At 43.3% G+C, this 27,993-nt stretch overlaps 1 protein-coding gene across 6 annotated transcripts in view; it reads left to right on the forward strand.

Annotated features, from left to right (window-relative positions):
• EIF2B3 (eukaryotic translation initiation factor 2B subunit gamma) overlaps nucleotides 1-27,993 on the forward strand; it is a 145,878-nt gene that overhangs the window by 11,437 nt on the left and 106,448 nt on the right. For all 6 annotated transcript variants that reach the window (XR_004001481.1, XR_004001482.1, XR_004001483.1 and 3 more), the window contains 2 exons: nucleotides 18,666-18,825; nucleotides 25,241-25,352. Coding sequence is in view for 1 of the 6 variants with exons in the window: in XM_030571409.1 (XP_030427269.1) it covers nucleotides 18,666-18,825; nucleotides 25,241-25,352 (272 nt within the window). In the remaining 5 variants the exon portion in view is untranslated. The remainder of the gene's footprint in view (nucleotides 1-18,665; nucleotides 18,826-25,240; nucleotides 25,353-27,993) is intronic.

Below are 27,993 nucleotides of genomic sequence, written 5' to 3' on the forward strand. Positions count from 1 at the left end.
GTCTGTGGCAGAGCGGATAATTGAACCCCAATCTCTAAAATCATAGACCAATGCCTTCACCACAAGATCCTCCTCCTCTCTTCCATGTGTGAGATGCCAGCTTGTTCAAGGTGGATAACTACAATACACAAGATCAGAGATTACTGCTGAAGTTGCTTTTTTGTTGGAAACTACTGAAATGCTGTACCAAATAGAGCTGCAAGCCCTCAAGACACAATGGTTTAATGAGCACTTAAAAGTGGAGCAAAAGGAAAACTTGGTTTAGCAGGAGTCTGACTTTCAGTCTAAATTTGTATAAGTAATTGAAGAATCATTTCTGAGCCCATGCAGTAGAATCTGCTACAAATAATTTGAACTTCAAACTCTAATTGGGATTGTTAATGCTGACATTAATTAAATGCAAAACATTGATGTTAATGTAACATTAAGATCACACATTTCAAATCACGAGGTTATGAAATACAAAAGTTAAGCTGGCTAGCTTGCACATATGTAGTGCTGCTATTCTTGTATTTCTTAAGCCTTCCTTGTAAAGTTGTAAAGGGACACTTAAGGATTTTATTTCTGTCTGAAAACTTTGTGCTGATTGTTACAATTAACATCTAACAACCCAGTCCTTCATGGCTGCCATGTAGTGTACCCTGTGCAGAAAGTGGCTGAATTCAACAGGGTTGTGTGTAGGTCTAGGGGTGATGCCTGCAAGGAGCAGTTTGCATGACTGGGGTTTTAAGATGTCAAATATTTCAAGTATACTGAAAAAATATAAAATTTTGTCTGTGTCAGTTTCATTGCTGTCTGTATATAATCAGTCAGTTTCCTTGATATGTATGTATCTTTCACACAGCAACAGTGCAGACAGAAATTTTTTTGTAAAATAAAGTGTGATTATAAAACTAAAAAGTCCAAAAGAGGGCTCGGGCAGTTATCATATCAGAAACTAATTTTAACTCAGGTTTCAGAAAATTGACTAGATTTCAAGTTGATGGTATTTTTATAGTGTATTAAACAGTATATTTATAAAACATAAAACCTCTTGACTGAGTTAATATTGTGCAGGTTTTGAATTTTGCATTTCTTGGCTTATTTTCTTTTTTCTCTTAAATGTGCAAATATAATGTTGCAGCAGTGTCGTCCTCTACTGTTATTTATGGAAGACTCCAGTATTTTCTGTGATGTTTTGATAGTTGCATCACCAGTGGAGTAGAAAACTTCAAACCCTGCAGTGTACAAAACTTAGATGGATACATACAACAAAATGAAACTCCTGTGGTTTTCATCCACATTGTTTTGTTGGCAGCACTGAAAAAGCTGCATAAAGTAAGGGAACAACATCCTGCATTGAATAACGTAGTTTAACTGTTTAGTCACAAACAAGTGGCTTTGCTGCATTCTGCAGGAGAGAAATAAAGCAGTTGTGTATTTGGCCTCCAGTTATACTGCAGTGAAGTCAGAAGCAGCCACAATATGCTATTTATCTTGTACAATATGTTAATATTCCATTCTTCTGATTTTCAGAAATTTGAGTGTCTATAAAGACTAGGAGTGAAAATTCAGTAGTTTAAATAACTAAGACAACTTCTGTTATATCTGCCTGCTAGAGTTTTCCATACTGTAGACAGGTAGCCAGAAGGTGTCACTGAAATTTTCTTCTTGATGTAGATGGTGCACAGTGTATGTAACCATATTTTCCTATCACTGTTACCCACCCTCCTTCTGATCGATTGCATCCACTTGTCACATCTTTCCTTAAATTAGACCGTAAGGCCTGGATCCATGAAGGAACTTGGGCATTGCAACGCTCAGTGTCAGGAGGACTAACTTTTAGGCCCCTAGAAAATTACAGGAACAACTTTGTGATCCACAAAGCCTGAGGTAGGCACCTCAGCTACCTGTACAGTACATGGTGGAGGAGGAAAGTGATCCACTAGTCCGGGTGCCTGAGTCCAGGCGGCAGGGAGGCCCCTATCTCTGCCAGTAATCATTCCTGCAAGAACCTACTTGGGCATGAGTTAGGCCCCTGCCTCACTGGACAAAATTGGGAAGAGGTGGTGGGGCCCACCATATACCTTTAGACCAGTGCAGAGAGCACTTGTCTGGGATGTGGGAGGCGAAGATTCACTTTCTTCTGCCTGAGCGGGGCAGAAGAGGGTTAGGGTGTGCTAACCACTGAGCTATGGGAGAGTCTGATGTGGGGCCTGCCTCAGTCTCTCTTCTCAAAGCTGTTCCTCTTTGCGTGAGTAATTAAACCGTGATTGGACCAGAGGGGCTGGACCCTTTATCTTCACCTACCAGGTCAATGCTATAACCACGGGCTCTGGAATATCTTTGTGTGTGTGTGTGTTTGTGTCTATCTTCCCTGCTCTCTGGATATATGAAGCAGGTGGCATTTGCTTTGCCAGGATGCCTGTAGACTTTGTTAGTGGAAAAATAACTAAATTTCCGAAGAATAGGCACTCTAAAAAGTTAAGTCATCCAAAGTCCTGGTTTTCACTGGGGATAAATGTGAAAATAATTTTTAGCAAGCATAGACTAGGCCAATCTATTTGATTTGTGTCATAATTTAGTCCCAGATTTGGACCTTAGCGTCCAAAATATGGGGGTTAGCATGAAAACCTCCAAGCTTAGTTACCAGCTTGGACCTGGTACTGCTGCCACCACCCAAAAAATTAGAGTGTTTTGGGGCACTCTTGTCCCCCCAATAACCTTCCCTGGGGACCCCCAGACCCAAATCCCTTGAGTCTCACAACAAAGGGAAATAAACCTTTTCCCTCCTCCCCCCAGGTGTTTCTGGAGAGATACACAGAAGCAACCTCCGTGAATCTAAACAGAGGGATTCCACCCTCCCCGTTCCCAGCCTGGAGAACAGAATTACCGAGAGTCAATCTCTCTTCCCCCCTCACCCAGAGGGAATGCAAAGTCAGGCTAGTACATCTAACACACCCAGGTTTCCCCCTGACTTCTTCCTCCCACCAATTCCCTGGTGAGTACAGAATCAATTCCCTGGAGTTCCCCAGTAAACAAAACTCCAACAGGTCTTAAAAAGAAAGCTTTATATAAAAAGAAAGAAAAATACATAAAAATGGTCTCTCTGTATTAAGGTGACAAATACAGGGTCAATTGCTTAAAAGAATATTGAATAAACAGCCTTATTCAAAAAGAATACAATTCAAAGCACTCCAGCAACTATAGACATGTAAATACAAAACAAAAAACCAAATTTGTACTCACAACTTGGAAACAGAAGATTAGAAAGCAGGAAATAGAAAAATCCTTCTCTAGCTGAGAGAGATTCAGGCAGAAGACAAAGAACTCAGACACAAACTTCCCTCCACCCAGAGTTGAAAAAAAAATCCTGTTTCCTGATTGGTCCTCTGGTCAGGTGCTTCAGGTTACTTTTTTTTTCAGGTGAAAGAGACATTAACCCTTAGCTATCTGTTTGACAATTCGTGAGCAGACCAGAAATGAACCAACTTTCCCCAAATTCTCTGGAGTAAAATGAAGCATGCATTATAGGTCAGGTTTGAGAATTTTTAATTTGAATTAGAGTTGGATCAAAACTAGGTTTATAATAGAAATTGTCTTACAGTAAGACTGTAGAGCCTGACTCTGGTGGTTAAGTGGCCATGGGCGCGGAAAGTACTCAGCACCTTGCAGGAGGTCCTCAGCGACTCGCAGCATCATATTTTCAGCTTTGGAATCATTAATGGAAGTCTCTAGTATTGGTCAGGCAAGCAAATTTATTAGTATTTCTGCCTCATAAGTAGCAATATTACTTTCAGAAACGATAGCATTGTGTGGCTAAGTAGAAGGGACTTGTACACAGTGATTGGCATCTTTATCAGAATCTGGATCGCTGGAATCTTTCTTGGAATTTACAACTTTGATTTCTCTGGAATTATGCATAGGAGTAATGGTGCTTATGTGTCAACATTTGTAAGATCACGGCCCAGTAACTTTATTTGTTTAATGCACCTAAATTATGTAATCTCAGTTACTGCTGGTGGTAGAATCATTTAAAGTTCTGAAGAACAGCAACAAGAAGATTCACTCTACAGAGTTCGCGTGGGGGAAAATAGCATGGTTATAGAGTTAGGGATGGAGAAGACCTATTAGGTGGCTCTTGAAACATTTAAGACATCTCCTAATTCAGAGGTAATTACATAAGATGAGTGGGGAGAGATGAGAAAAGAGCTTCGTGTGTGAGGTCCAGGAAGAGTGCCTGGCTGTCCTGACAGCAGATACCTGGAATTAAGAAGATACTGAACTTGGTCTTATAAATTTGGAACTTTGCACTCTTGTAGCGGCTAGAAAGAGGAAGGTACTTTCTGTTTCTTCTCTACCTCTAGTGCTTGTTGTCTGCTGCTGGGGTCACCCAGGAGGAGGTGTCCATTTGACCTTCCCCAGCCTCTGGTGGTTTTTGTTTTGTTTTTTTACTCCTCCCTGGTATCTGTTTCTACTGCTTACCTGTGTTGCTGCCCAAGGTGTTTTACCAAGCCAGTAGCTTCTGGAGTATGAAATTGACATGAATCTGAATAGCAGCAGGGAAACTGAGTCCTGTCAGTTTCATGCCTGCTACTTGACAAGGGTCTTAGCAGCAGGAAAGCTGCTGGTGGTGTGTGCTGCAGACTCAGGAGGATGGTACTGCATTGGTTTACAGGTGGTTCATGTTTACATGGTTACCTTCACAAGCATAAGAACTAGACTGACTTTTAATTTCTTGTGATCTCTATTAACATGCTCAGAAAGCTTAGATTTGGAAGTAGTTGATATATATCCCTTTTCAACAGAGCAGGCTTCCCACTCAGCTGGTGTGAGTGAATGGTTTTTCAGGCCCTGCTATTAGGTCATCTATTCCATCCATAGGGGCTAGGTAGGTTAGCTCCATCCAATACATTTCCCAGTGCTTTGTTTGGTGTAGTTTCAGAGTCCGCCAACAGGCGTTTCCACCACTTCCCTGTAGGGACTGTTCCACAGTCTACTAGTTCTTGTGGTCACGATGGGGTTTTTTTTAATATTCAGCTTAAATTTTCTTTCCGTTGATTTCGTCCCATCACTCCTAGTTATATGTTCCCTTGTACAGCTGCTGTTAGATGGTTATTTTCTCACTTAGTTGCCATTTAGCTAAGCTATACATATTTACCTCCTGTTTAATTTTCTTACATGTCAATCTCTCCACAGCCCTTTTTGTGTTGGCCTTCTCTGAATTGTGTCTCATTTTTTTGCAACAAAAAAGCAGTTTAACAACACTAATTAAAAGCTACAAAGGATAACATCGTGTTGAGCTCTTGGAGGTACTTTTAATATACTACAGATAGAAAAAATAAGTTTTGAAAGGTTGTTTTTATTTTTTTAATCATAACTGAGGAGGAAGAATCTTCTAAATTGTGGTTCTTCCAAAGCAAGGGCTAAGCAAAAGTAAAATTGTAGCTTCTCCATTGGGTAGCTGACCAACACCAAAATCATGATGCTGTGTTTGACTGCAGTGTTCTGGCAGGCACTTGATGTGATCACGTCCTCTGGGTTAATTCTTTGAGCTGCTCATACCATTAATCAAAACTGCTTCAAAACTTTCTGTGATCGGCTTTTCTTTATGAGAGTGTAATTTAAAAATGAGTTCTTCTTAAACTTGGGCTTCTTGAATTTTTGGCCATCCTGTTTTGATGCCAGGTTTCATCAACCCCATGCAGCTGCTGTCTGGTGCCACCCTCTCATGCTGGAGCCCGCTAGGTGGCAGGTTGAGAAACCTGGTTAGGTAATGAACTCTGGGTTTTGGGGCGGAGGGAGGGTGGGTATACCTGTGTTAAACATTTGTCTTCACTAAGTCCATATTTTTTAATCTTTTAAGCTTTCCTCTGCCTTGTGTCACCCGACTGTACTCTAGCCAGCTGTTAAAATGTGACATTCCAGGAGAGTAATAGCAATGAAACGATTTCACGTTTTCCTTCCTTGATGAGCCCTTAGTTGTGTTAATGGAAGCCCTGACTAATATACTGTGAACTGATGAGCATGCCTTCTGCTACTGTCACCGGTAAGTGCTTGCATATGAAATGTTCCATCTCAGGTGGTCCACCTGGTTTTCCCAGTTTCTAAAGTAAAATTTCCAAAAATTGTAATAAAGGTCGGCCATTAAGGAGAAAAAATTCCCTCCTCGAACAAATTAACAAAGATTGAAACTCCAGATTCTCCTAGTATGTGCATCTTTTTAGCCATCTTGTGGAAATTGTGATGTCATAGTGGTGGTCTGTATGCTGCTGAGGGTCACTGATCCGTGTAGTCTTGGACAGCATGGCTAAGCGCTTCACTTCCTCTGTTGAAAAATCTCCTTTCCAAACACATGATGTAAGTAAGCTCACTGTAACGGCTGGAAGGGGGAATCTGAATCCTCCTTGTACAGTTGAGCAACATTTGGTGACCGTGGAAAGAAAAACTTGAATCCCCGTAATATACAGAGAGAGATTTTTGTACTGTCAGTGGAAATAAAAAAGAAGAGTGAAATTCATCTGTAGAGAGACAAACAGGATCTCTTTCTAAGCAGCACTTCATTTTGAAATAGATAAACAGAACGTTTAGCTCAGTTAAAAGCATTTCACCAGTCTCTTCAGCATGGCTGGCAGCAAATACAAAATGCAAGTAAAAAAAGCCCTGTCTCACCTCTCTGTTCTGATGACTCCAAAGAGACTGTTCTGCTTTTCACATGACGTTAACATGCTGCACCGCAGAACTAGAGGGCTCAAGGGGATGGCAGTGGATGTGCAGTGTTTCACGTCTGTCTCAGCGTCACATCCAGCCAAGGTAGAAGTGACTAAGAGTTACTACCGTCTGATGGCTGTTGGATGGCTGAAGTGAAATAAATTGTGGGTTGTATGTCATTGGCCAGTTCCTAATGGACAGTGGACGTCCCCAAACCACAGTCACCACAGCTGACAGTCTTGGTGGTGAAGTACAGATCCTGACAGACAGCTTTTGCCCCCTGTCCCTGCTCCATGGGCCTCTGAAGCAGGCTGGTGATGCTGTGTGGGGGGAAGCCTGCAGTGCTGTTGTCCTTGCTGTACCTATTTGGTGGCTATATACAGGGCTCCCTCTAATTGTGTTCTGTCTGGCACATTTCCAGAGTTAAATTGTCTTTTTCCAAACTTAAAAAAAACAAAACCCCTACACCAAAAAAAAGCCAAAGTTCAACAGCTTTAAAATGATATGGCTACTTATTTTGCTGCCTGTTTACTGTGGATTAGTAACAAAACGTTAGAAGCTTGCACGAGGCAATTGATTTTAACCCACAGAGCTGTGAATAATGATGATGACTTCTGACGCTTTTACAGTGCCTCACAAATGCTGAGTCCTCATGCAATCTCATGTGGGGAAGATGAAATGGGAGCTGGTAAACTCCCTGCATTTGCAAGGTCCTAGAGCAGTGATCCCCAACCCTTTTGTCTGACGGGTGCCAGACGAAGGACCGTGGCAGCAGTCGAGCATCCGCTGAAATTCGGTGGCAATGCCTCTGGATGACATCACTTGTCAGCAGCAAGCGACGTCATCCAGAGGCATCGCTGCTGAATTTCGGTGGCATTTTGGCAGATGCTCGACCGCCAGCCAGGATGCGGGTGCATTTAGATACCCCCACGGGTGCCCCGAGGGAGTCGCTAGATTGCTGTATCACTTGTTCTGAGGGCCTAAAGTTCCAGGCATCCAGTCCTTTGCCCAGTCCACTAGACTGTACCTCTCTGAAGCTTGTTTGCACTTGGAAGTCCTTTATTGATTTTAATTGTCGCTGTTTTTTTGCCCATGTTAATATGTATGTTTTCCCATCTAGACACTCATATACATTTCCACGTGAGTTCCCCAAACAAGATGGTATTTGAATTACAGAAGTATTGGACTCTTTACAAAAGTGTATAATTAAAATAGCGTTGCTAAAGTGATCCTGAAAAATAATGATTTTATTCCAGAGCAGTGCAGGCTTCGTGTGTTCCCATTGTAGTTTTCATTTAATGGCACAAACAGCAGAAGTTAAAATAGTTTTCCTCTTTATTAGTAAAGTCTTTTGCAATCAGCTCATGTTTTCCTCATTTAAAATAAATCACAACTTTTGCATAAATATTTTATTGCAATGTGTGTTTTAGGAAGAATTAATATGAGTGAAAGGGGAATATTTTAAAAATAAAAAGTCTTAAGTAAAAATTAATCTGAATAAATCTCATTTGGAACTTCTCTATCAAAATATTTATATCTAGCTTTCATAGAGGTATCCAGACCAAGTGTTTTAAGGGAATTGAGATTAAAGGACTGTATGGCTTGGGGGTTGATAATGGAATACAGAATGTTTCACTTCTAGGTTGCTAGTTCAAATTCATATTTGTAGTGATCAGAAGTTGTTGAATTTGATGCATATTCAGAGGCTTGTATGAAATGAGTTTGGTGACCTCATTCCCAGAAGATACTCTGCTGTTATGAAGGTGTAAAAATCTATACAATTTTAGTTAAGAATCTACACAGTTTAGTTCAGCGGCTATTAGCCAGGATGGGCAGAGATGGTGTCCCTAGCCTCTGTTTGCGAGAAGTTCGAAATGGGCGACAGGGGATCATGGGTCACTTGATGATTACCTGTTCTGCTCATTTCCTGTGGGTCACCTGGTATTGGCCACTTTTGGAAGCAGGGCTTTGGAGTTGTGCTCTGGCTTTACTCCAGCTCCAGGCAAAAACCTGCAGCTCCACTGCTCCGGAGCTGCTCCATGCTTCACCTCTGGGCTCCACTCCACAGCCCTGGTCGGAAGACAGGATACTGGGCTAGATGGACCTTTGGTCTGACCCAGTATGGCTGTTCTTGTGTTCTTACACAAACGTATCTATCTCAGACACTACTGCCAGTAATTGGCAACCTCCTTGACCATCTCAGTGGAGAGGCCAAGGGTTGAATGAGCCTTGGAGACCTAACTACTCTCTCACCCTTCAGGTCAGGTTTGAGGCCATATCTGGGATGAGAGAGTTGTCCATGCTGTTCCTATTACCAAAAAAAATAGAGAACTTCATTCTGTGCGACTGGCCATCTGGAACTTCTGCTAGGTAGTGTCCATGGACTCCTGCAATGCCATCTCGGAGCAGTGGTCATTGTCCAGGTTTCTCTGCTTGGTGTCCCCATTCAGTTCTTTCATTTTTTTTATTTTTTGACCTTCGCACTGTCCCTGATTGTTCATTTTTTGTTCCCTGTAAATGATTGATTTCTGGGTTCTGTGGCCAGTTGCTTCCTTGGGGGGTGAAGGCTTTTGTTGCTTTGCTGGGCTCTGTCCACCAATCCCAGTTATGTTGAGTGGCATTTTTATAAGCATTAAATTGACACACAAATAAACAGAAGAATTGAGATCTAAGAGTTAAACTGAGGAAAATAAAAACAATGTAATGGGAAAGTACATGTTAACCTTAAGTTTAGATAGTCCCAGTTTGTTGAAAAGTGAATGGGGGAGTAGGTAGCAACAAAACGAACACACGTCCTCCTAATGATCCTCCAAAAAGGATTCGCCTACTTTCTGAATTTGCAATTTGGTGCTGTTACCAGCTGTAGTTAAATGGTGATGATGGGGAAATATGTGATCTCAACAGTATGAGATTGAGGATGCCGTTTACTTATTGCCCTTTTTCCATGGTCTTCTACCTTGTTGAAGGCCCTGTTGAGGGTAACTGAAATTGCTGCGAAAGAATTCAGCTGTGTGTCTGCTCGAGACCTAGATATTTCTGTGTTTGTTTTTACTCGGCCAAACACTGGAGAAATGACACATCACCAAGTGCTAGATTTGTCTGAAGAAATTCATGCATTCTTCTGTCATTTAGGCCTCAATAGTAGACAAGAAATCTGAGGACTCTGGAAACCCGTATGATGTTGGAGAAAACAATGAAGATCTCAAAGCTTTATTTAATAACGAACAGGTTATTAAATAACGAACATTGCGGACTGTGAGTCTCTGAAAAATTGGACATCTGACCTGGAGAACAAACTGGTTTAGGAATATTCAGAGAGAGGATGGTGTGGATACAGCAGAACAATGGGTTGGATTACATAAGTAGTTGAGCACCCATAATTTTGATTTATCTCTGTGGCAGCTCTCTTTATTCCCGTAACGCCAGTCATGTCACCATGAACAGTTCTGGGGGAAGATGTAGCTCTCAGTTCAAAGGAAGAAGTCCTGAAAGCCCCATACAGTTGAGTACGTTTCAAGGTCTCAGTGATTCATTCGGCCTAACTGACGAGGCCATGGTGTTTCTGTTCGTCAAAGCAAAGCTGAAATTGTTCTTGGCACAGTGACTTCTTTGAGGGTTTGATCTGGGAGATAAACATATTCCTTCTCCCCTGCACCACCCAAAAGCAGCATATTTTGTTTTAGAATCAAACTGATAATGATTGAAGAAATGTAGAGGCCTCTGTTATGTATGTGTCTTTTAATCTTGCGTGCTGCTGCTGTTTTATATTCATAGATATGAGGATCAGAAGGGACCATTACGATCATCTGGTTTGACCTGCTTGATACAGACTAGACAATTTCACCTAGTGATTCTTGCATTTAGCCCAACACCTTGTGATTGTGCTAGACAATCTTTCAGAAAAGCATCTCATCTTGCCTTAAGGACTCCAAGTGATGGAGAATCGATCAGATCCTTTGATAACTTGTTCCATTAGTTGTTTATCCTCACTCTTAAATGTTTGTCTTATTTCCAGTTTGAACTTTGCTGGCTTCAGTTTCTACCCACTGGATCTTGACCTTATCATAGAATCATAGACTATCAGGGTTGGAAGGGACCTCAGGAGGTCATCTAGTCCAACCCCCTGCTCAAAGCAGGACCAATCCCCAACCAAATCATCCCAGCCAGGGCTTTGTCAAGCCTGACCTTAAAAACCTCTCAGGAAGGAGATTCCACCACCTCCCTAGGTAACCCATTTCAGTGCTTCACCACCCTCCTAGTGAAAAAGGGTTTTCCTAATATCCAATCTAAACCTCCCCCACTGCAACTTGGGATCATTGCTCCTTGTTCTGTCATCTGGTACCACTGAGAACAGTCTAGATCCATCCTCTTTGGAACCCTCTTTCAGGTAGTTGAAAGCAGCTATCAAATCCCCCTCAGTCTTCTCTTCTGCAGACTAAATAATCCCAGTTCCATCATCCTCTCCTCATAAGTCATTTGTTCCAGCCCCCTAATCAATTTTGTTGCCCTCTGCCAGACTCTTTCCAATTTTTCCACATCCTTCTTGTAGTGTGGGCCCAAAACTGGACACAGTACTCCAGATGAGGCCTCACCAATGCCAAATAAAGGGGAATGATCACATCCCTCGATCTGCTGGCAATGGTCCTACTTATACAGCCCAAAATGCCGTTAGCCTGCTTGGCAAAAAGGGCACACTGTTGACTTATATCCAGCTTCTCGTCCACCGTAACCCCTAGGTCCTTTTCTGCAGAACTGCTGCCTAGCCACTTGGTCCCTAGTCTGTAGCAGTGCATGCAGGGCCGGTGCAACCATTTAGGCGACCTCGGATACAGAGCTGGATGGACCTTTGGTATGGCCTGTATGGCCATTCTTATATTTGTACAAGGACCCAATGAGACAAGATTGGCCAGGATGACAGGCTATGATCTCAGCCCAGTGGTGAGGCATGAATCAACATCTAAGTAGTGAAAGATGCTCAGGAGCATGAGGATAGGTTGTGAAGGACCTTGAAAATGAAGACGAGTCACTTATGTTTGATGCATAGATAAGGATTAGCCAGCGAAGAGATGCCAAGAAAGGATTGACTTGGTCATAGGAAAATGATCTTTGCAGCACCATTCTGAATGGGTATAAGTGGGGCACGATTGCATTTGTCAAGAGCAGAGAAACAAATGTATTGTAAGGCATGTTTTCCAGACTTCAAATCTTGTGGCTGTTTCTCACATTTTAATAATGTCACTACACTGAAGTTCTATTTTGAAAGCCTTCCTAATACATGCATGAACTCGATATGCTCATCCTTAAGCTCCTGTTTTTTTTAAGTTGCTTTTTCCATCCCAGATGTCAATTTTGGTAATAAACTCTGGACTGAAATGGCTCATTCTTATTCTCAGCCTATGTGAACTTTTAAAAAATTGGAATTTTGCATGGCTGTTCTTGAGATGTTAAGATAAGATAGAACAGTGTTTGCCTTGTGAGATCCCTCCTGAGGCGGTGGGTAGGATGATCTGTACTAAAGGATACGAGTTGGGTCTCCTCCCAAGCCCTTGGTGGCTTTCCTTCAGCTCACTGGCAGAGGACAGGCAGTGAAATTGGCAGGTTATATAGGTGAAAGTGTTTACATTGCCTCAAGATAGCTTCACCCCACCTGGGACTTCAGGGACCTGCCCAGGTGACTGATACTTTCCCTATTTCTTCCTCTTTTTCCAGAAGAATCTGTAGTTTTGTTTTGGGGTTTTTTTTGTTTTTGTTTTTTCAAAGGGGATCAGACTCTTCTTAAGTCTTCATCCCCTGCCTGCTAAGGAAAAACAGTTTTCTGATTCAGGATACAGTACATCTACTGAGCAATTAAACACCTAAGGCTGGCTCGGATCAGCTGACTCGGGTTCTCAGGGCTCGGGCTATGGGGCTGTAAAATGCAGTGCAGATGTTCAGGTTCAGGCTAGAGCCCAAGCTCTGGGACCTCATGAGAAAGAGCTTAGCTTGTAGGACAGAATTTATCCTCCTGAACTGCTTGATACTATACTCACAAGAGTGGCTAACACTCTAGACTACCAGTAAACTCTAGCACTTGAGGCTAAGTGCACAGCAGGTGAACATTTTTTATTTTATTTTTATTTTATTACTAGATAGGAAATCTTGGCTTGGTGCAAAATACTGCCATTGAGTAGCAGTGGTAATTCCCCACCGAAGGTGGACGTTTCAGTAAGTGACAAAATCCTATAGATTCTGAAAAATCAAAGCAGAAGGTGACATACAGATTCCCTGCTGCACTTACAGCAGCGGCCAGAGAGCCTCAAATACCCTAAAAAGGTCATGGATGTGGTAATTGGAGGGACTGTTTAGAGACTGAGGGGGCAGCAGGTTTTATTGCCTCCTTGGATGCAGTTAGATTCTTAATGTAAGTCATGGAGGCAGTTGCTTAATCCAAGCATTTGCCCACAGGAGAACTGTTCTCTTTCCTCTATTTTTAGAGTTACAGGGACACTTGATACATAATCTGATGATAATGCAACATATAGTTGAGACATTGTCTTCCCAAAAGTAAGGAACATCAAAGTCCTGATTCCAACAGTAACTGTAACGTGGCCCCATTTGGGTTATACTATATTAAGGTATGAATGCTATATAAAGTAATGCAAAATATTTCATTTGTGTAAATAAATTGAGTTGTGCTTGCTGTAGAAACCAAACCTTTCAACTTCCTGCCTTTTGTTCCTGTGACATCTCAAGTGTAATATTGCATTACCATAAATTTTTTTTTTTTTTGTATTTAGCACATCTTTCTTTAGTTCCCTTAGAAACTGTTTATTCCCTCTAGTGGTTATGTGTTCATTTAAATTGTATGTTATTCTGCTGAAATTTGTTCTTTTTCTCTCAGTGCTGATCTTGTCTGAATTAGACATTTTCCTTCTTTCATATGTTTTCTGATTTTTTGGACTGGTGTTTAGGTGGCTGTTTTTAGTCTACAAAGGTCCAGCCCTTTTTCTGTAACTTTACTTCATTCTGTAACTCAACATTCATTGCCAGTTGTCTGTGGTTACCTTGATATCTTCCTATTATTAGAGCAGGAGAGATTCTTCAATCACTGCTGAGCGGGACATGGAGTTTTTAATGGTGTCCATTGTATACGGGGTGTGAGCAAATCCAAGGTTTTTTATTTAGGCTGGGATACAATACTATATAGTCGTTGTATACCTCCTTTGATCTATATTGTGAATTAATTCCAGTTCAAAATGTGTTTTCTATTTTTAAGTCAATCTCGTGTTGAAATATTAAGATCTTTTAGGGACTTATTTTCGTCATTGTGTAGGCATCCCATGGTGGGCAGTTCTTGGCAATATGTCTTTTATAGGTTGTTTTTTTTTATGGTGCCTGTCACCATCGTATCAAAACTTCCATGAATATCTTGATGTTTTGGATTGCATTCTGTCCTGTTGATGCCTGGTGTGGTATGGTGTGATGGATAGATAAATCTTAAATACTTACGTAATATTACCGGTAAGAATTATGCCGCTTTTACAAGCAATGTTGCCGAATGAATAATTGGGTTTCCGACTAGGCTGCTGCTGCACCGACCAAGTATTCACCTTTTAAAAACATGCATCAAGGTGGGATTCCAGTGAAAACTTAAGACTGGGGCAGCTTTCTTATACTTATCTGCCACCTATGACACTGTAAGCAGGAACGAACGCCCTTCTCTTGAAAGCCAGCAGAATGATCCCATGCAATGCAATAATAAAATTTCTTCCCAAGAGTTCGGAAAATTGTTTTGCGTTTTCCTTGGTGACCAAGTCAGCAGGCCATACACGATCAACAATGGCCTACCACAGGGATCAGTCCTAGCACCAATCCTGCTAAGTACTTAAACCAGTGACCTTCCCTGAACATCATCATGGAAATTTATCTATGCTGATGACGTTATGACTGCACGGGATTTACTTGCCATGAGAATCCTTTGGGAGTTCCATTGTATTCAAGGGAACAAGGATTTTCAATACATGAAGACCCACATAATATAATATATCAAGAGCCTGACTCAAATTCAGAAAACCTTTTTGGCTTGCAGCTCAAGAGCTTGACAACTCTGGGTTTCCCCCAAAGATCAGTGGCAAGCGAAGTGGAAGGATTCACATCCTGAACAAATGGCTGATCAAGGACACAACTGAAGAAACCAGCGGCTTTTCTCCCCTGTGAAAAATGGTCCACTTTGAACTGCATCTACACATCACATGACAGGTCCACCTACCTCCTCCATAAATTGCGGCTGAGACACAATCCTATTTGCAGCTGTGGAAAGGGACTTAACTATGTAACACCTCGTCAACTGTGTCCCAAACAATCATATCCTGATGGTCTCTCTGCCATCCGCTCCACATCACCTCAAGCAATCAATTGGATTGCCACCCTAGACTTGGACATTTAACATTGCTGTCATTAAGCCACACAGAAGAAGAAGGATACTTACACGGCCCCTGTAGTACCTGGATACGTCTCAGTTATAATGCATTGTGGGGAAGTACAGTTAAGAAATGAAGAATTTGTCTACATGGTACCTTAATGCGCCCCTGCAGGGGTGTAAATTCTAATGTGCATCAGCATCTCGCTCGGTAACTAGTCCATGTGGACACCGCTGGCGCACACTAGAAAGTTCCTTAGTGTGCGTTAATGTAGTCGTGTTTTGAAACAGGACTAGATTAATGTATAATAGCAACATCCACACAAGCTAGTTTAATGCACGCCAGCATGTATGCACTGAATTTGCCCCCCCGCTGGTACAGATGAAGGCACGGTGTAGACAAGCCCTGAATAACTTACCCAAAGTTACACAGGAGATTTTTGGTGGAGCCAGGGTCTCCTGAGTCCCTGGCTACCACTCTAACCACTGGACCATCATCCCTGTCTGGGCCATCCTCACCTCATCTTTCATCCACTTAGTCTGAATAATGAATAATAAGTTGCTTTTTTTTTTTTTTCTTCTTTCCCTTGTGGCAACTGAGCTTGCAGGGTGTGTGCTTATTAAGTATGGCATATGCTGGGGTTTTTTTTTTAACCAGTTCATGTTGTTGCTTATCGTGTTTGTATAATAGTTTGGGGTTGATGTAATCAGTGTTGCATTTAATTGTGTAAAGATTTTGATGTTTGTTCAGTGTTGGCATAATTCATTAATTCGAGTGCTAAGGGGATGTGAATGCACATGTGTGCCTACAGTATGTCTCCTTTATATCGATGCTTTGTCAGGACGGTGCACTGTACTTAGAGCACGTATATGGAGTACATATTTGAACAAATACAAGCTGAACCATTTGTTTTCTTTCTACTGCACCAGCCTTAAGAAAGTAAAGAAAAACACACACTTCTACTAGGGTGCTAGTAGAGTTTATTTTTTCATTCAGCCATTAGTTTATTCTTTCATGGGCTCAACGCCGGAAAAAAGTGCATCCATTAGACAGTGAGGGCTTTATTTATGGGGGGAGTGGTGTTTCAAAGGGGAGGCTGCCGAGTCCCCAAAGAACCTTTCACGGTGTATTCTCAGCATGCTTCTGAGGCCAGCGCTCTGCTCATCAGGAGGAGAGGCAGAAATGTGGGCTTTACAGAGCAGCTGTGTGTTTCACTGGTCCCTGTGCTCGCTGACGTTTATTTACATATTGGGAGAGTAAATGGGTAGAACAGATGGCAACCAGACATTTGGTGGTTCTGTTCCGCTGCGCTCCTCAGGGGTCTTGCATTCACTCTTTGCAAAAGCTCGTCCTAAAGTGAGAGGGGGGAAAACCCAGGGGCCTGTTCGCAATTACGAAAGGCTTGTTGGCAGTTTACTCCAATGACAGATTAAAGCACTTAGTAAAATGTTAAATAATTATGAGATTTGTTTTACAAGTCAAGATAGTTGTTCCTTACAATATATCTGGTCTGTCTCTTTATTCACCATTGGAGTGAATGTATTTAGATTTAAACAGCGATCCTTTCCCTCTACAAAACTAGGTAGAAGAAGAAAAGTCGGTCTGTTTTTAAACGCCCTTGACAAATCTTTGCTCTTCTTTGAAAGTATTGCGACTAAATTCATGCTCTTGCACAAACCAAATAGTTGGAAGTCTTACAGCTTAAAAAGACTGAATGTTACATACTCTGAAAGACATTCATTGCATGTCTCACTCTTTGCAGTCATAAAGCTGCAGGCTGAAATCTTCTTTGTCAGATTTTTCTTCCATTATTTATGCATATTGGTTTGCTGATATAGAGTTGCTCTTGAGTGGTGGGAAGCTGCCATTGGATTATTTGGTTTGTTTTTCAGATGAGATAATCATAGCATTTCTCCTAGGCAAAACCTCCATATAAAATATGGATTTTGATAAGCAACATTAGATGGAGAGAGGTAGGTCACAATTTGGACCCGACAGACTTCCAACCTGGATGTTATCCCTTCAAACTAAGTGGCCATAATCTTCATCTTAATAAATTATTAGTGCAGATATACTACACTAAAAATGATAGGCGTGGCCCTGCAAGGTACCAGACATCTTCCATGGACAGCATGCTAACGCTGTGCTGTGTCGCAGTCTGTTGCATGATGAATTCCCCAAACACCTAAAAATCTCCAAACACTCTTGGGGAAAGACCCTGCAGGCCCTTCAGTATATCAAACCTCAACGTTATTCCTAGTTATGACTTTCACATCTCCTAATATTGGGTGAAGGGCTATCTTGCAATCCCTTCCAAACTAAAAAGTGCATACTCATGTTTTCTCTTTAACTGTGAACATCACATCAATTCAAAGTAGAAATAATGAATAAAGTAACTCAACTCCTGTCACAGCAACTTGTCCTATGGTAGGAGCTTCACAAAAAACATCAGTGTCTCTGTGCCATAGAGCTTGCATATTAAACTATGGACTGATGAAAAAATGAAAATAACAAACACCAGGGAGGGAAAAAGAACTGTGTCCCTGAAACACAGTGTTGTGATTACACCATTTAGGAGCAAAATGATTGACTAAAATTAACAGATAAAGTCCAAACTCACTAATCGTGCTGTTGACAAAGCTCTAGAAATGGGGTGTTAGGAGCAATTGAAATGAGGCGAGGATAACTGTCTGGCTAGTTGTTTTTGGAAAAGTAGTTTTTGCCACTCATAGGAAATTGAAAGCTGATCCTAAACAAGAGAGCATCTGGTTTGACATGCGTATTTGTAATTGGCAATAGTGGGGAATTGATCGTGTTTCACCTCAGAAGTGGCTGTACTTTAGTGGTGAGTGAAGTGATTCCCTTGTATAGTTTGCAAAGCACTTTGGGATCCCTTGAGATCAAAGTTAAATGTAATAGGAGTTTGCTTATTAAAATTTGCTGCAGGACGATGTTGGCTTTTAGAGGGCATACTTCCAAAGTGAGCAAACTGAGGTGTGATTTCTGAGTAAATCAGGTGCCAGATTTGTCCAGCATTTGATTTCCCAATAAGAGTGACTTCATTTAAATATATTTTTAAATTGTTTAGGCAAGATGGGAATTCAGCTACTAAGATTACTCCAGAAAGGTCATTGTTATTAATTAACGTAAAATAGCCATGGCAAGTGTTGCAGAACTTAATGGCAGCACTGAAGGCTGTGAACTAATCTGTGTGTCCATGATCCTGCTCCTTGGGTTGCAAGGAGAGGATGACAAACTGGATGGTTGCATGAGCTTTATGTCCCATTTTTGGATGTGCGCTGGCAATGGTAACAAATTCAATAACCTTACCGCTAGATATCCTCTTCATGCCAGTAAAAACATACACCCGCAACTCTGGCTGGTGGCTTAATGTGGCTCTCACATGGGAAAGCCATGAAACATTACAAACTGTTTGTTGCTAAGGTATCCCAAGTTGACAAAGCAGCAAAGAATCCTGTGGCACCTTATAGACTAACAGACGTTTTGGAGCAAGTTGACAAGTATGTGGCATGGTCTGTCTTTGAAATGTTTATTTTTTCTTCTGTGTTTTGGCAGACTGATGTCTTGGTACTAAGCTGTGATCTGATCACAGATGTTGCTTTACATGAGGTTGTGGATTTGTTTCGAGCCCATGATGCCACACTCTCCATGTTGATGAAAAAAGCTCATGAACCCACAGAAATGGTACCAGGACAGAAAGGGAAAAAAAAGCCAGGTAAGTAGTTTAACAGTGTTCTTCCTGACTCTGTGCACCTTAGCAAACTAAAAATCCAGCACGGTGGGGTCCCGGCTCCTCAGCACTGAAGTCAAACAAAAGAATAACAATAATGTAATACCAATGTAGAATGAAGGGGTCAAGCCAACAAGTGGCCTTAATGTGTGCCCCAGGACGGAGGGACTTTAAAAGAAGACAGCTGAAACTATTTTGTTCGGCTCCTGCTTTAGACTGAAGGATTTAAGGACAGGGAATAGGACTGAAATGAAAGCTGGGATCATCCCTCCTCTGAAGGCCTCTGAAAGAAACACTGCTTTGTAAAGCGCGGGTGGATGAGTGACCACAGAATGCCACCTTAGAAGGGCGTTATTACAGTTTCTCAGGCAAGCACTCGGAAGTTAAGAAATGGTGCACATTGAGCCATGAGGATAGAACAAAATCTCAAATAGTGTCCAGGCTGGCTGGTGCTCACTTAATGAGCTGAGAGGGGCAAGGGTCCCGTGGAAAAAATAGTATGTGATCATGTAATGAAAGGCTGTCTGCTAAGACATACGCACAGGGAGACATGCTGGTTTTACCCCATTGATCAAAAAAGACTGGGCAAGGAGAATCATAGACTATCAGGGTTGGAGGGGACCTCAGGAGGTATCTAGTTCCACCCCCTGCAGAGAGCCAGAGAAGGGGAGCCTAGAAGTGTGATGAGAAGCCTGAGGAGATGGGGACTGACTAGATGAGGAGAATGGGACTGGGGGCAGGGTGGGGCAGGGACTGGTTTGGAGGGGATGAGGCAGAAAGAGTCAAGTTTGAAAGGAATGGGCAGAAGAGTCTGTGCCCACTAGAGCACACTCCCTTCCAGAGCCTGGAAAATAACCCAAGATCCCCGAGTCTCACCATTCCTCTGCTAACAGCAAATCTCTGTGAGAACCCCTGGCAAAGCATGTGTCTAATCGCCCTCCAGTGCTGGTCCACTTAGAGGATGACAACCTACTGTTGCTGTCAGTTTTACTCCATTAACTCGTGGTGGAGATCTGTTCCAGGGCCGTCCCTAGGCATTTTGGTGCCCTAGGAAGGGGGGCGTCCCCAGGCCTCCATGGGGCGGGGTGGGGTGGGGGCCTGGCCCCAGGCCTCCGTGGGAGGGCAGGTATGGGGGTTAAGTGGGAAACTGCCCCCCAGCACTCACTAGTGGAGCAGGCTGTGGCCAGGTCACTCCACTTCCTGCCGCCCGGTGATTGCAGGGCAGGCCCGACCCCACACTTACGGGGCAGCAGGTGGTGGTGTGACTGGTCCCAGCCTGCTCTGCTCTACTCCCCTGGCTCCTAGCCTTAGGACGTGGAGGGCAGGGGGGAACTGCCCCCCAGCACTCACCGGCGACGTGGCTGGAAACCGGCTGTGCAGAGCAGGCTGGGGTTGGGTTGCTCCACGTACCGCTGTAATGAGTGCAGGGCAAGCCTGACCTCTGCAGCAGTCCTCAGGGGAAGGGGTGGGGTGGGGGCGGAGCAGGGGCGGGAAGAGGCAGGGCCGAGCAGGGGTGGGGGCAGCTTTCCTGGGCGGCTCAGCCGACTGGGGGATTGGGCTGAACACTGGAGCAGCACGCAGCTGCGTAGAGTACTAGGCAGTTTGGTGCCCCAGATTTCCTGGTGCCCTGTGCAACTGCATATTTTGCATATGGATAGGGACAGCCCTGGTCTGTTCAGTAAATTTAAAGGTTGGAACCCTGCTGATGAGCCATGTGGATCTCAGCATGGTGCCACATGATGGAATCTGTTGTTTTACAATTTGCTCTTTTTTTAAAAACCCTGGAAAATTATTACAAAACACTCTGTTACAAGTATGCTGTTTAGGTTGCAAAGCCAAGCACTCAAAGCTTAGGGAATGCCACAGTTAAGGTTGCCTGTGGACCCTGAGTCCTGGGGAGCTCTGTTAAACTAACAATAAATGTTGTCATCAGTTCATAAATTTGTAGCTGTCAGAGATGGGAGAGAGCTACCAGATCACCCCAGGCTGATAGTTATTCCCTGTTGGCCATTTTCTATCTTTTCATTGCTTTCTAGCTGTTTAATATCTCTGCTGGAGAGAAAAGTTAAGAAATAAACTGCGTAGCCGTAATCAGGATGAATTTGCCACTGTAGTCAGTGTGGCGGGTTGGATCACAGGAACCCCCCGGGACCTGCCAACTCCCAATGGTGTCGAAACCCAAATAAATCCGTTTTACCCAGATAAAGCTTATGCAGGGTGTAAACTCGTAAATTGTTTGCCCTCTATAACACTGATAGAGAGAGATGCACAGTTGTTTGCTCCCCCAGGTATTAACACATACTCTGAGTTAATTAATAAGTAAAAAGTGATTTATTAAATACAGAAAGTAGGATGTAAGTGGTTCCAAGTAGTAACAGACAGAAGAACAAAGTAAGTCACCACGCAAAATAAAATAAAATGCGCAAATCTATGTCTAATCAAACTGAATACAGATAAGATCCTCACCAGTTCCAGAATGCTCCCTTTTACAGACTAATCTCCTTTTAGCCTGGGTCCAGCAATCACTCACACCCCCTGTATTACTGTCCTTTGTTCCAGTTTCTTTCAAGTATGGGGTGGGGGTGGGGGTGAGGTGGAGAGGCTCCCTCTTTAGCCAGCTTAAGACCAAATGGAGGGGTCTCCCAGGGGTTTAAATAGACTTTCTCTTGTGGATGGAGACCCCCTCCTCACTCATATGAAAGATCGAGTTCTGGAATCACCTGGGCAAGTCACATGTCGATGCGTGACTCTCAGTCTTTACAAGCAGAAGCCACTGTCCACATGGTATCTTGTATGTCTCCAGGAAGACTTCTTATGTGGATTGGAGCACTCCAAGATGCATTGTTCCCCAAGTGCTTCCTGCTTGGGTACTTAACCTTGCAAATTCCTTCCTAAAGAAGCTGACCAAATGCCTCACAAAGCTTACTAGAAATCAAGCAGGTGTACAGCCAATATTCTTAACGTCAACTACAAAATGATATATGTGTACAAATAGAATGAAGAGATATAGTAGACCATAACCTTTACAGAGATATTTTACATGGCACAGGCAGCACAAAACTTACTCCAGTTATGTCATATTCCCATTATGGGGTACAGTGTCACAGCTTTAAACAGAGGTGTTAGTTATAGAGGCTAAAACACTGACCTCCTTTAATAATTCTTGTGCACCTTAATGTCTTTTTAAAATGTAGGCTGTAGTTCAACCACAAGTTATGGGGTCACTGCAGCAAGTGCTGGGTGAAGGTCTTTGGCTTCTTATGTAGGAGGTCAGGCTAGTGATCATAACGGTCCCTTCTGCCCTTAACACCTGTGGAACATAGTCATAGGAAGCAATGCAAACATAGTAGGACCCTGGGGAGTGATAGTAACCTAGATAGGCAGAGAATGTACGAAGAATGAACTCCAATATTAGGGTGCTAAGCCAGTATATTCTTATCTCTGGGCATTGAGGCAAAGACCAAGGCATACATGCCAAATGTGCCTGCCATGATTTTTTTGAGACTGTCAGTATGAGAAGTTCAAACATCCAGGCTAGACCCAAAATATGTGCCTTAAACCTGTCCTGGCATCTGATGTCAGTCCTGTCTCTTCCCATCTCTGGTTCTGTCCCCCAAACCCATTGTCCTCCCCCAGACAGTCACAGGCAAAGGATTGTTTATGTGTTTATATGTGTAAAGAAAGTCTGAAAGGATTGTGAGGGTGTGGTTCTTTCCTGCTCATTTTTCTTACCTTAAAGATCTTAGGAATGTCACTGAGGATCATTGGTATGGTTGTGGAAAGACCTCATGATGGATGTGTCATCTGAGTTCTCTCACCTAAATCAAAAAGGGGCAGGTGTTCTGAATTTTTAAAGACATTTTCCCCATATGTCAATTAGGCATTGGAGTTAAATAGGTTTGTTTAAAAACGAAGATTTAGAAATTTGACTAACAATTCCTCCCCTGAATTGCTCAGCGTCACTCTCTTGTGATGTCATCATTTCGCCACTCTTCAAAGTCCCCAAGGTAGAGCCTGGATTTCTAACTAAGGCTGGGTCTACACTGCCACTTTCAGCGCTAAAACTTTTGTCATTCAGGGGTGTGAAAAAACCATTCCCCTGAGCGACAAAAATTTTAGCGCTGAAAAGTGCCAGTATAGACGGTGCTTTATCGTTGGGAGCTGCCCTGCCGATGATAAAGCTACCACCGCTCATTGGGTTTTTTGTTTTTTTTTATCATCGCCGTGAGAGCTCTCCCCCGGCGATAAAGCATGACTACACTGCCCACGTCACAGCGCTGCCGTGGCCGTGCTGTAATGTGGGTAATGTAGACATACCCCAAGTAGAACTATTTTTTATTGGGACAAAAATCTTTCAAGCCATCTTTACCCGACATCAAAATACAGACCAGGGTACAAGTCCATTTTTTTCCCCTTTGTGGGTCATCTTTTAAGTTTCCATTCCTGCACATTCTCCCTTTTTCCCTTCCGTTCCCTCAGGGACTAATTAAACTAGTTATCTGCCTGCACCCAGCCTGTTAACGTCAGTGCATTTCAGAACTGTCCTTTTACACTACAGGGTTTGGTGATACATTTTGCCTGGTCTCAGCACAAAAATAACCATCTCTCTTGCCTGTGCATGGAAGAGCACATTATCTAGGTTTCTCCTAGGAGTAAAACAGTTCATTAACATATTTATGCCTTTTTTTCCCTCTATTCACGCAGGGAAGAGAAAAACTTGTTTGGCCACAACCGTGTTGCACAATCGTGTTTTAATCATGGTTCTGTTTTTTATTGTAGACAGGCTCTTTGCTGTACAGATATAAAGATACAGTAGACTAGACAGTGGCTTACAACCTGACTTTAATTTAAGAAGCAGGATGCCCTTATTGAGAAACCTGTCGCTATTCTGTATGTAGGCGCAGACAAGGATTTCAAAGGGTTAGGTGCAGCAGGCATTTGTTTATCTCTGCTTAGAATTAGGACCATGGCTTGTAGCTTGATTTACTACCTAGAATGAATAGAACCATTGCTCTCAAGAATTTTGTAAGTTGGTTAGCTTGATCCTAATTGTGCTTTAATTTTTCACATTGTTATGTGTTCAGGGCCTATTTTTGTGCTCCTTAGCTATATAATTAATTTGAGGGGAAGCTTCTGAAGGGAGCTAGCTTGACCATTTGGATCAAAGGCTGCCAGTGGGGAAGCTTTCAACAGCTACATAGTTTTGACCTTATTTTGGTGGTGGCTGTTACTATGGCAGCTATTAAGATGCAAATAGAAAGAAAGCAAAGGAGGAAAAGTGGAGTTAAAATGCAGTTTGGCTGGAAAAAAGAAGACTGTAAAGAAATTACTCTCCCAAGGCATTCATTTCTCACACAAGGTTGGTGTGAGTTTTAGGAATTGGGGAGGGTAAGCATATGCCAGCATTTGACCAAATATACCGTCTCTGGGAAGAAAAAGAAAAGTTTGCGTCAGAATTGTGCCATTGAGATATTCCTGTGCTTTCAGCTTCAGGGTAAGGGAACAGCTTGTGGACACCACCAAAGTTGTGTTGCATTCCATATTCATTGCAAAGTGAAATCACCTTCCAATTGCTTTCCCCCAGCTCTTCTGAGCAATTTACTCTAGAGATGGTTTGACCCATATCCAGAGAGATTTGTGAGAATGGAGTTTTGCCCTCGCTGTGTGCAATGCTCGGGACAGACTGTTCGAAAAGAAAGTACTCTAGACCATTAGGCCAAACTCACTCCTAGTGTATTGCCATTGATTTCAGTAGCATTACTCTAGAGAGAGATTGACATAATAGACACCCTTTGGGTGGGTGCCCTTTTTAAACCAATACGTGTCCTCGGGCATCCAAGTATTAGGAGTCTGGAGCTGTGTGTGCGTGTAGCCTAGATGTTTATTACTAACAAAACGTTTATGAAAACAGGATAGTAGTTGCAAAGTCTTGTCTGAAATCCGTAATCCTCTCCTCACCAGCTAATTGCGACATGAGAAAAGGAGTGATTTATGGTGAAGGAGGAGGAACTGGCTCGGATGAGCTATTAATTATCATGGATTCTTTTTAGTGCAAATTGAAGTAGTAGTAAAAAAAAGGAAGAGAAGTAGCATGAGCTCAATCAAGATGGAGTATTGCATGCTGGGACCTGCTGTCTCCACAGTTGGCATCTTCATATAAAGATATGGGTGGTTTCAGGGGCCATGTTTTAGAACGTCATGAGCCGCATTTTGGCTACCCTGGTTGAAAGGATGAAATAAATGTATGTCGTAGAGCATTAAGGCAGGTTCTTTGGCTTGATGGGTTAATCTCTGCTTATGGTTGTGTTTTGAAGTCCAGGGCAATTTGACCAATCCTTCTTGTTTCCAGATTCCATTAAGATAAGACTGTAAAATGGCTGTGTTTGATTTTCTACTTCAGTGGAGCAGCGTGACTTCATTGGAGTGGATGACACAGGAAAGCGGTTGCTCTTCATGGCTAATGAAGCTGACTTGGATGAAGAACTTGTCATTAAGAGATCCCTCCTTCAGAAGTAAGCCCTCTGCAGTCCTTTTAATGGAAATTTAGCTTGGAGTGGAGAAAAATATTGGGGATGGGATTGATGGCGAAAGATGAAACTGGGTTAAGGAGAGGAGGGGGGAAGGAACTTTTCTTGATGCATGATAGGTGACTCCCATAAATGACAATGAAAGCACAGGGTTATTTTTCAGTGGGAAGTATTTTGCACCTACAACTGGCTGGTGTCCTTGTTCGGCAAGAACAGAAAGATTGTCATGAAAAAGAGCAGAGAAGGAGAAAAGGATGAGTGAAAGAGCCATGTGGTTTTTAAGAAAAGCCAGGATGGCTAAATTCAGATGTTGTTCAAATTCAATAGTTTATATTTGTGATAGAGCCAGAGGTGAAAGTAAGCTGGTATGCTCTGGTAGGGAGGACCCCTGAGAAAAGGAGACTGACTGAGGGAGGGAAAGAGAAGCCTGCTCCCTGCATAAGAATAGTTTAAACTCAGCTGTTCCATGATGGTTCAGCCCCCAGGACTAGGTTTCTGGCCTCCTTGTTAATTTCACTCACAGTAGCTGGGGGGAGGAGGTCGAGCGGAGGGTGTGTTTGACCATGGCAGGGGCAGTCCCTGTCTGCCCCCGGGGATGAGGGGATCTCTCCTACAAATATACACACAAATACAAGCATTTGGCTGCACAGCTTAAATCCTGAGCTAATAAAAGCAGGTGGAAGGGGAAAACTCACTGTCACATTGGTTTCTCGTCTCCTCCCTCCCCTTCCTCCAGCCAGGCTGCAGACAAGGCTCTGAATTCCTCCCCATTCCCCCCAGCAGGGGTTTTCCTCTAGGCTCTAGCTTGCAGTAGGGACACTGGCTGAGATGCCTGCTATTGCTGCCTGCAAAAGAACAGTTTAAACTCAGCTGTTCCCTGTGCAGTTCAGTGCCCAGAGTTAGGAGCCGTTTCTGGCATCCTTGTTAATTTCACTCCCAGTTGTTGTTGGGTGTGTATGACCATGGCAGGGGCAGTTCTTTTCTGCCCCTGGGATGAGGGGATCTCCTAAACACAATCAAAATCAGGAACCATTTCCAAGTTCAAATCTATCCCATTCTCTCCCCAGCAGAGGATCATGGTTGTGATGTCCAAACTGCTTGCAGATCCTCTTTGAAATGTTACTGTTTAAAAAAAAAACACCACAAAAAACATGGAGAACATGGTGGAAAGATATGTCATGATGATTAAGGTTTATTTTGAGCAAAGCAATTTTGCTAAAGCAACTAAAGATTTACAAGGAAAGCAAATAGCCTCAATAGACAAAACCACAAAGGGATTGGAGGGGAAAACTGAATATTCAGCGAAATTATTGTGCTTTCTTTGAAATAAATAGTAGTTTAAATCAATATAGAAAGAGGGTGGATTGGAATGAAAACACCTGAAATGTCCTTAGGACAGCAGGTGCAATCTCAGATCTCTTTTTGTTTTGTCCTGCCTGCAGAGTGCAGAGGCTGAAATTGATAAAACTTTCTTTAAATATCTTGTATATTTCATGAAGGCTGTTCCAGTTGTCCTTCATTCACCCCTGATTTTCCCTTCCTCTCCTCCTCCTGCCCCGGGCTCCCTCCCTGGCTGGCTGGCTGGCTGTGGTTTTTGTCTTGGTTACTTACTCCTTGGCAGACCCAGCCCACCTGCTGGCTCTCTGCAGGCAGCAGCCCACAGGGACTGGTTGCTGGGGTCGCCGCTGGTCAGTGGCAGGCTGCAGCTGCATTGTTTGTGACACATTCATACACATACATACTGTATGTGTATGAATGTGTCACAAACAATGCAGCTGCAGCCTGCTGCCAACTGCCCCGACTCCAGCAACCGGCCTCTACTATTGTATTTTAGGCCTTGTCTACACCACAAAGTTGCAGCGCTGGTGAGGGAGTTATAGCGCTGCAACTTAGGAGGTGTACACATCTGCAGGGCATCACCAGCGCTGCAACTCCCTGTTTGCAGCGCTGGCCTTACACCCGTTGAAACTCGGGTGTAGAGGATCCAGCGCTGGTGATCCAGCGCTGGTCATCAGGTGTAAACACTCACCAGCGTTTTTCTTGACCTCCGTGGAATAAACAGGTATCCCAGCAAACCAGAGGAAGGCTCTCTGGTAATCAAGCAGGTCTCCTTCCCCGTGGTTTGCAGGGGGGTTCGGGGAACGCGAGAGCAAACCACGGGGAAGCAGGTCTCCTTCCCCGCGGTTTGTTCTCGCGTTCCCCGAACCCCCGTGCAAGCAGGTCTCCTTCTTAGCGGTTTGCTCCGGTGTTCCCCGAACCCCCGTGCAAGCAGGTCTCCTTCCCAGCGGTTTGCTCCGGTGTTTTTTGAACCCCCATGCAAGCAGATCTCCTTCCCCGCGGTGTGCTGTCGCGTTCCCCGAACCCCTGTGCAAGCAGGTCTCCTTCCCAGCGGTTTGCTCCGGTGTTCCCCGAACCCCCGTGCAAGCAGGTCTCCTTCCCAGCGGTTTGCTCCGGTGTTTTTTGAACCCCCGTGAAAGCAGATCTCCTTCCCCGCAGTGTGCTGTCGCGTTCCCCGAACCCCCCTGCAAACCGCGGGGAAGGAGATCTGCTTGCACGGGGGTTCGGGGAACGCGACAGCACACCGCGGGGAAGGAGATCTGCTTGCACGGGAGTTCAAAAAACACCG

The sequence above is a fragment of the Gopherus evgoodei genome, chromosome 8 (assembly GCF_007399415.2).
Source record: "Gopherus evgoodei ecotype Sinaloan lineage chromosome 8, rGopEvg1_v1.p, whole genome shotgun sequence".
NCBI lineage: Eukaryota > Metazoa > Chordata > Testudines > Testudinidae > Gopherus > Gopherus evgoodei.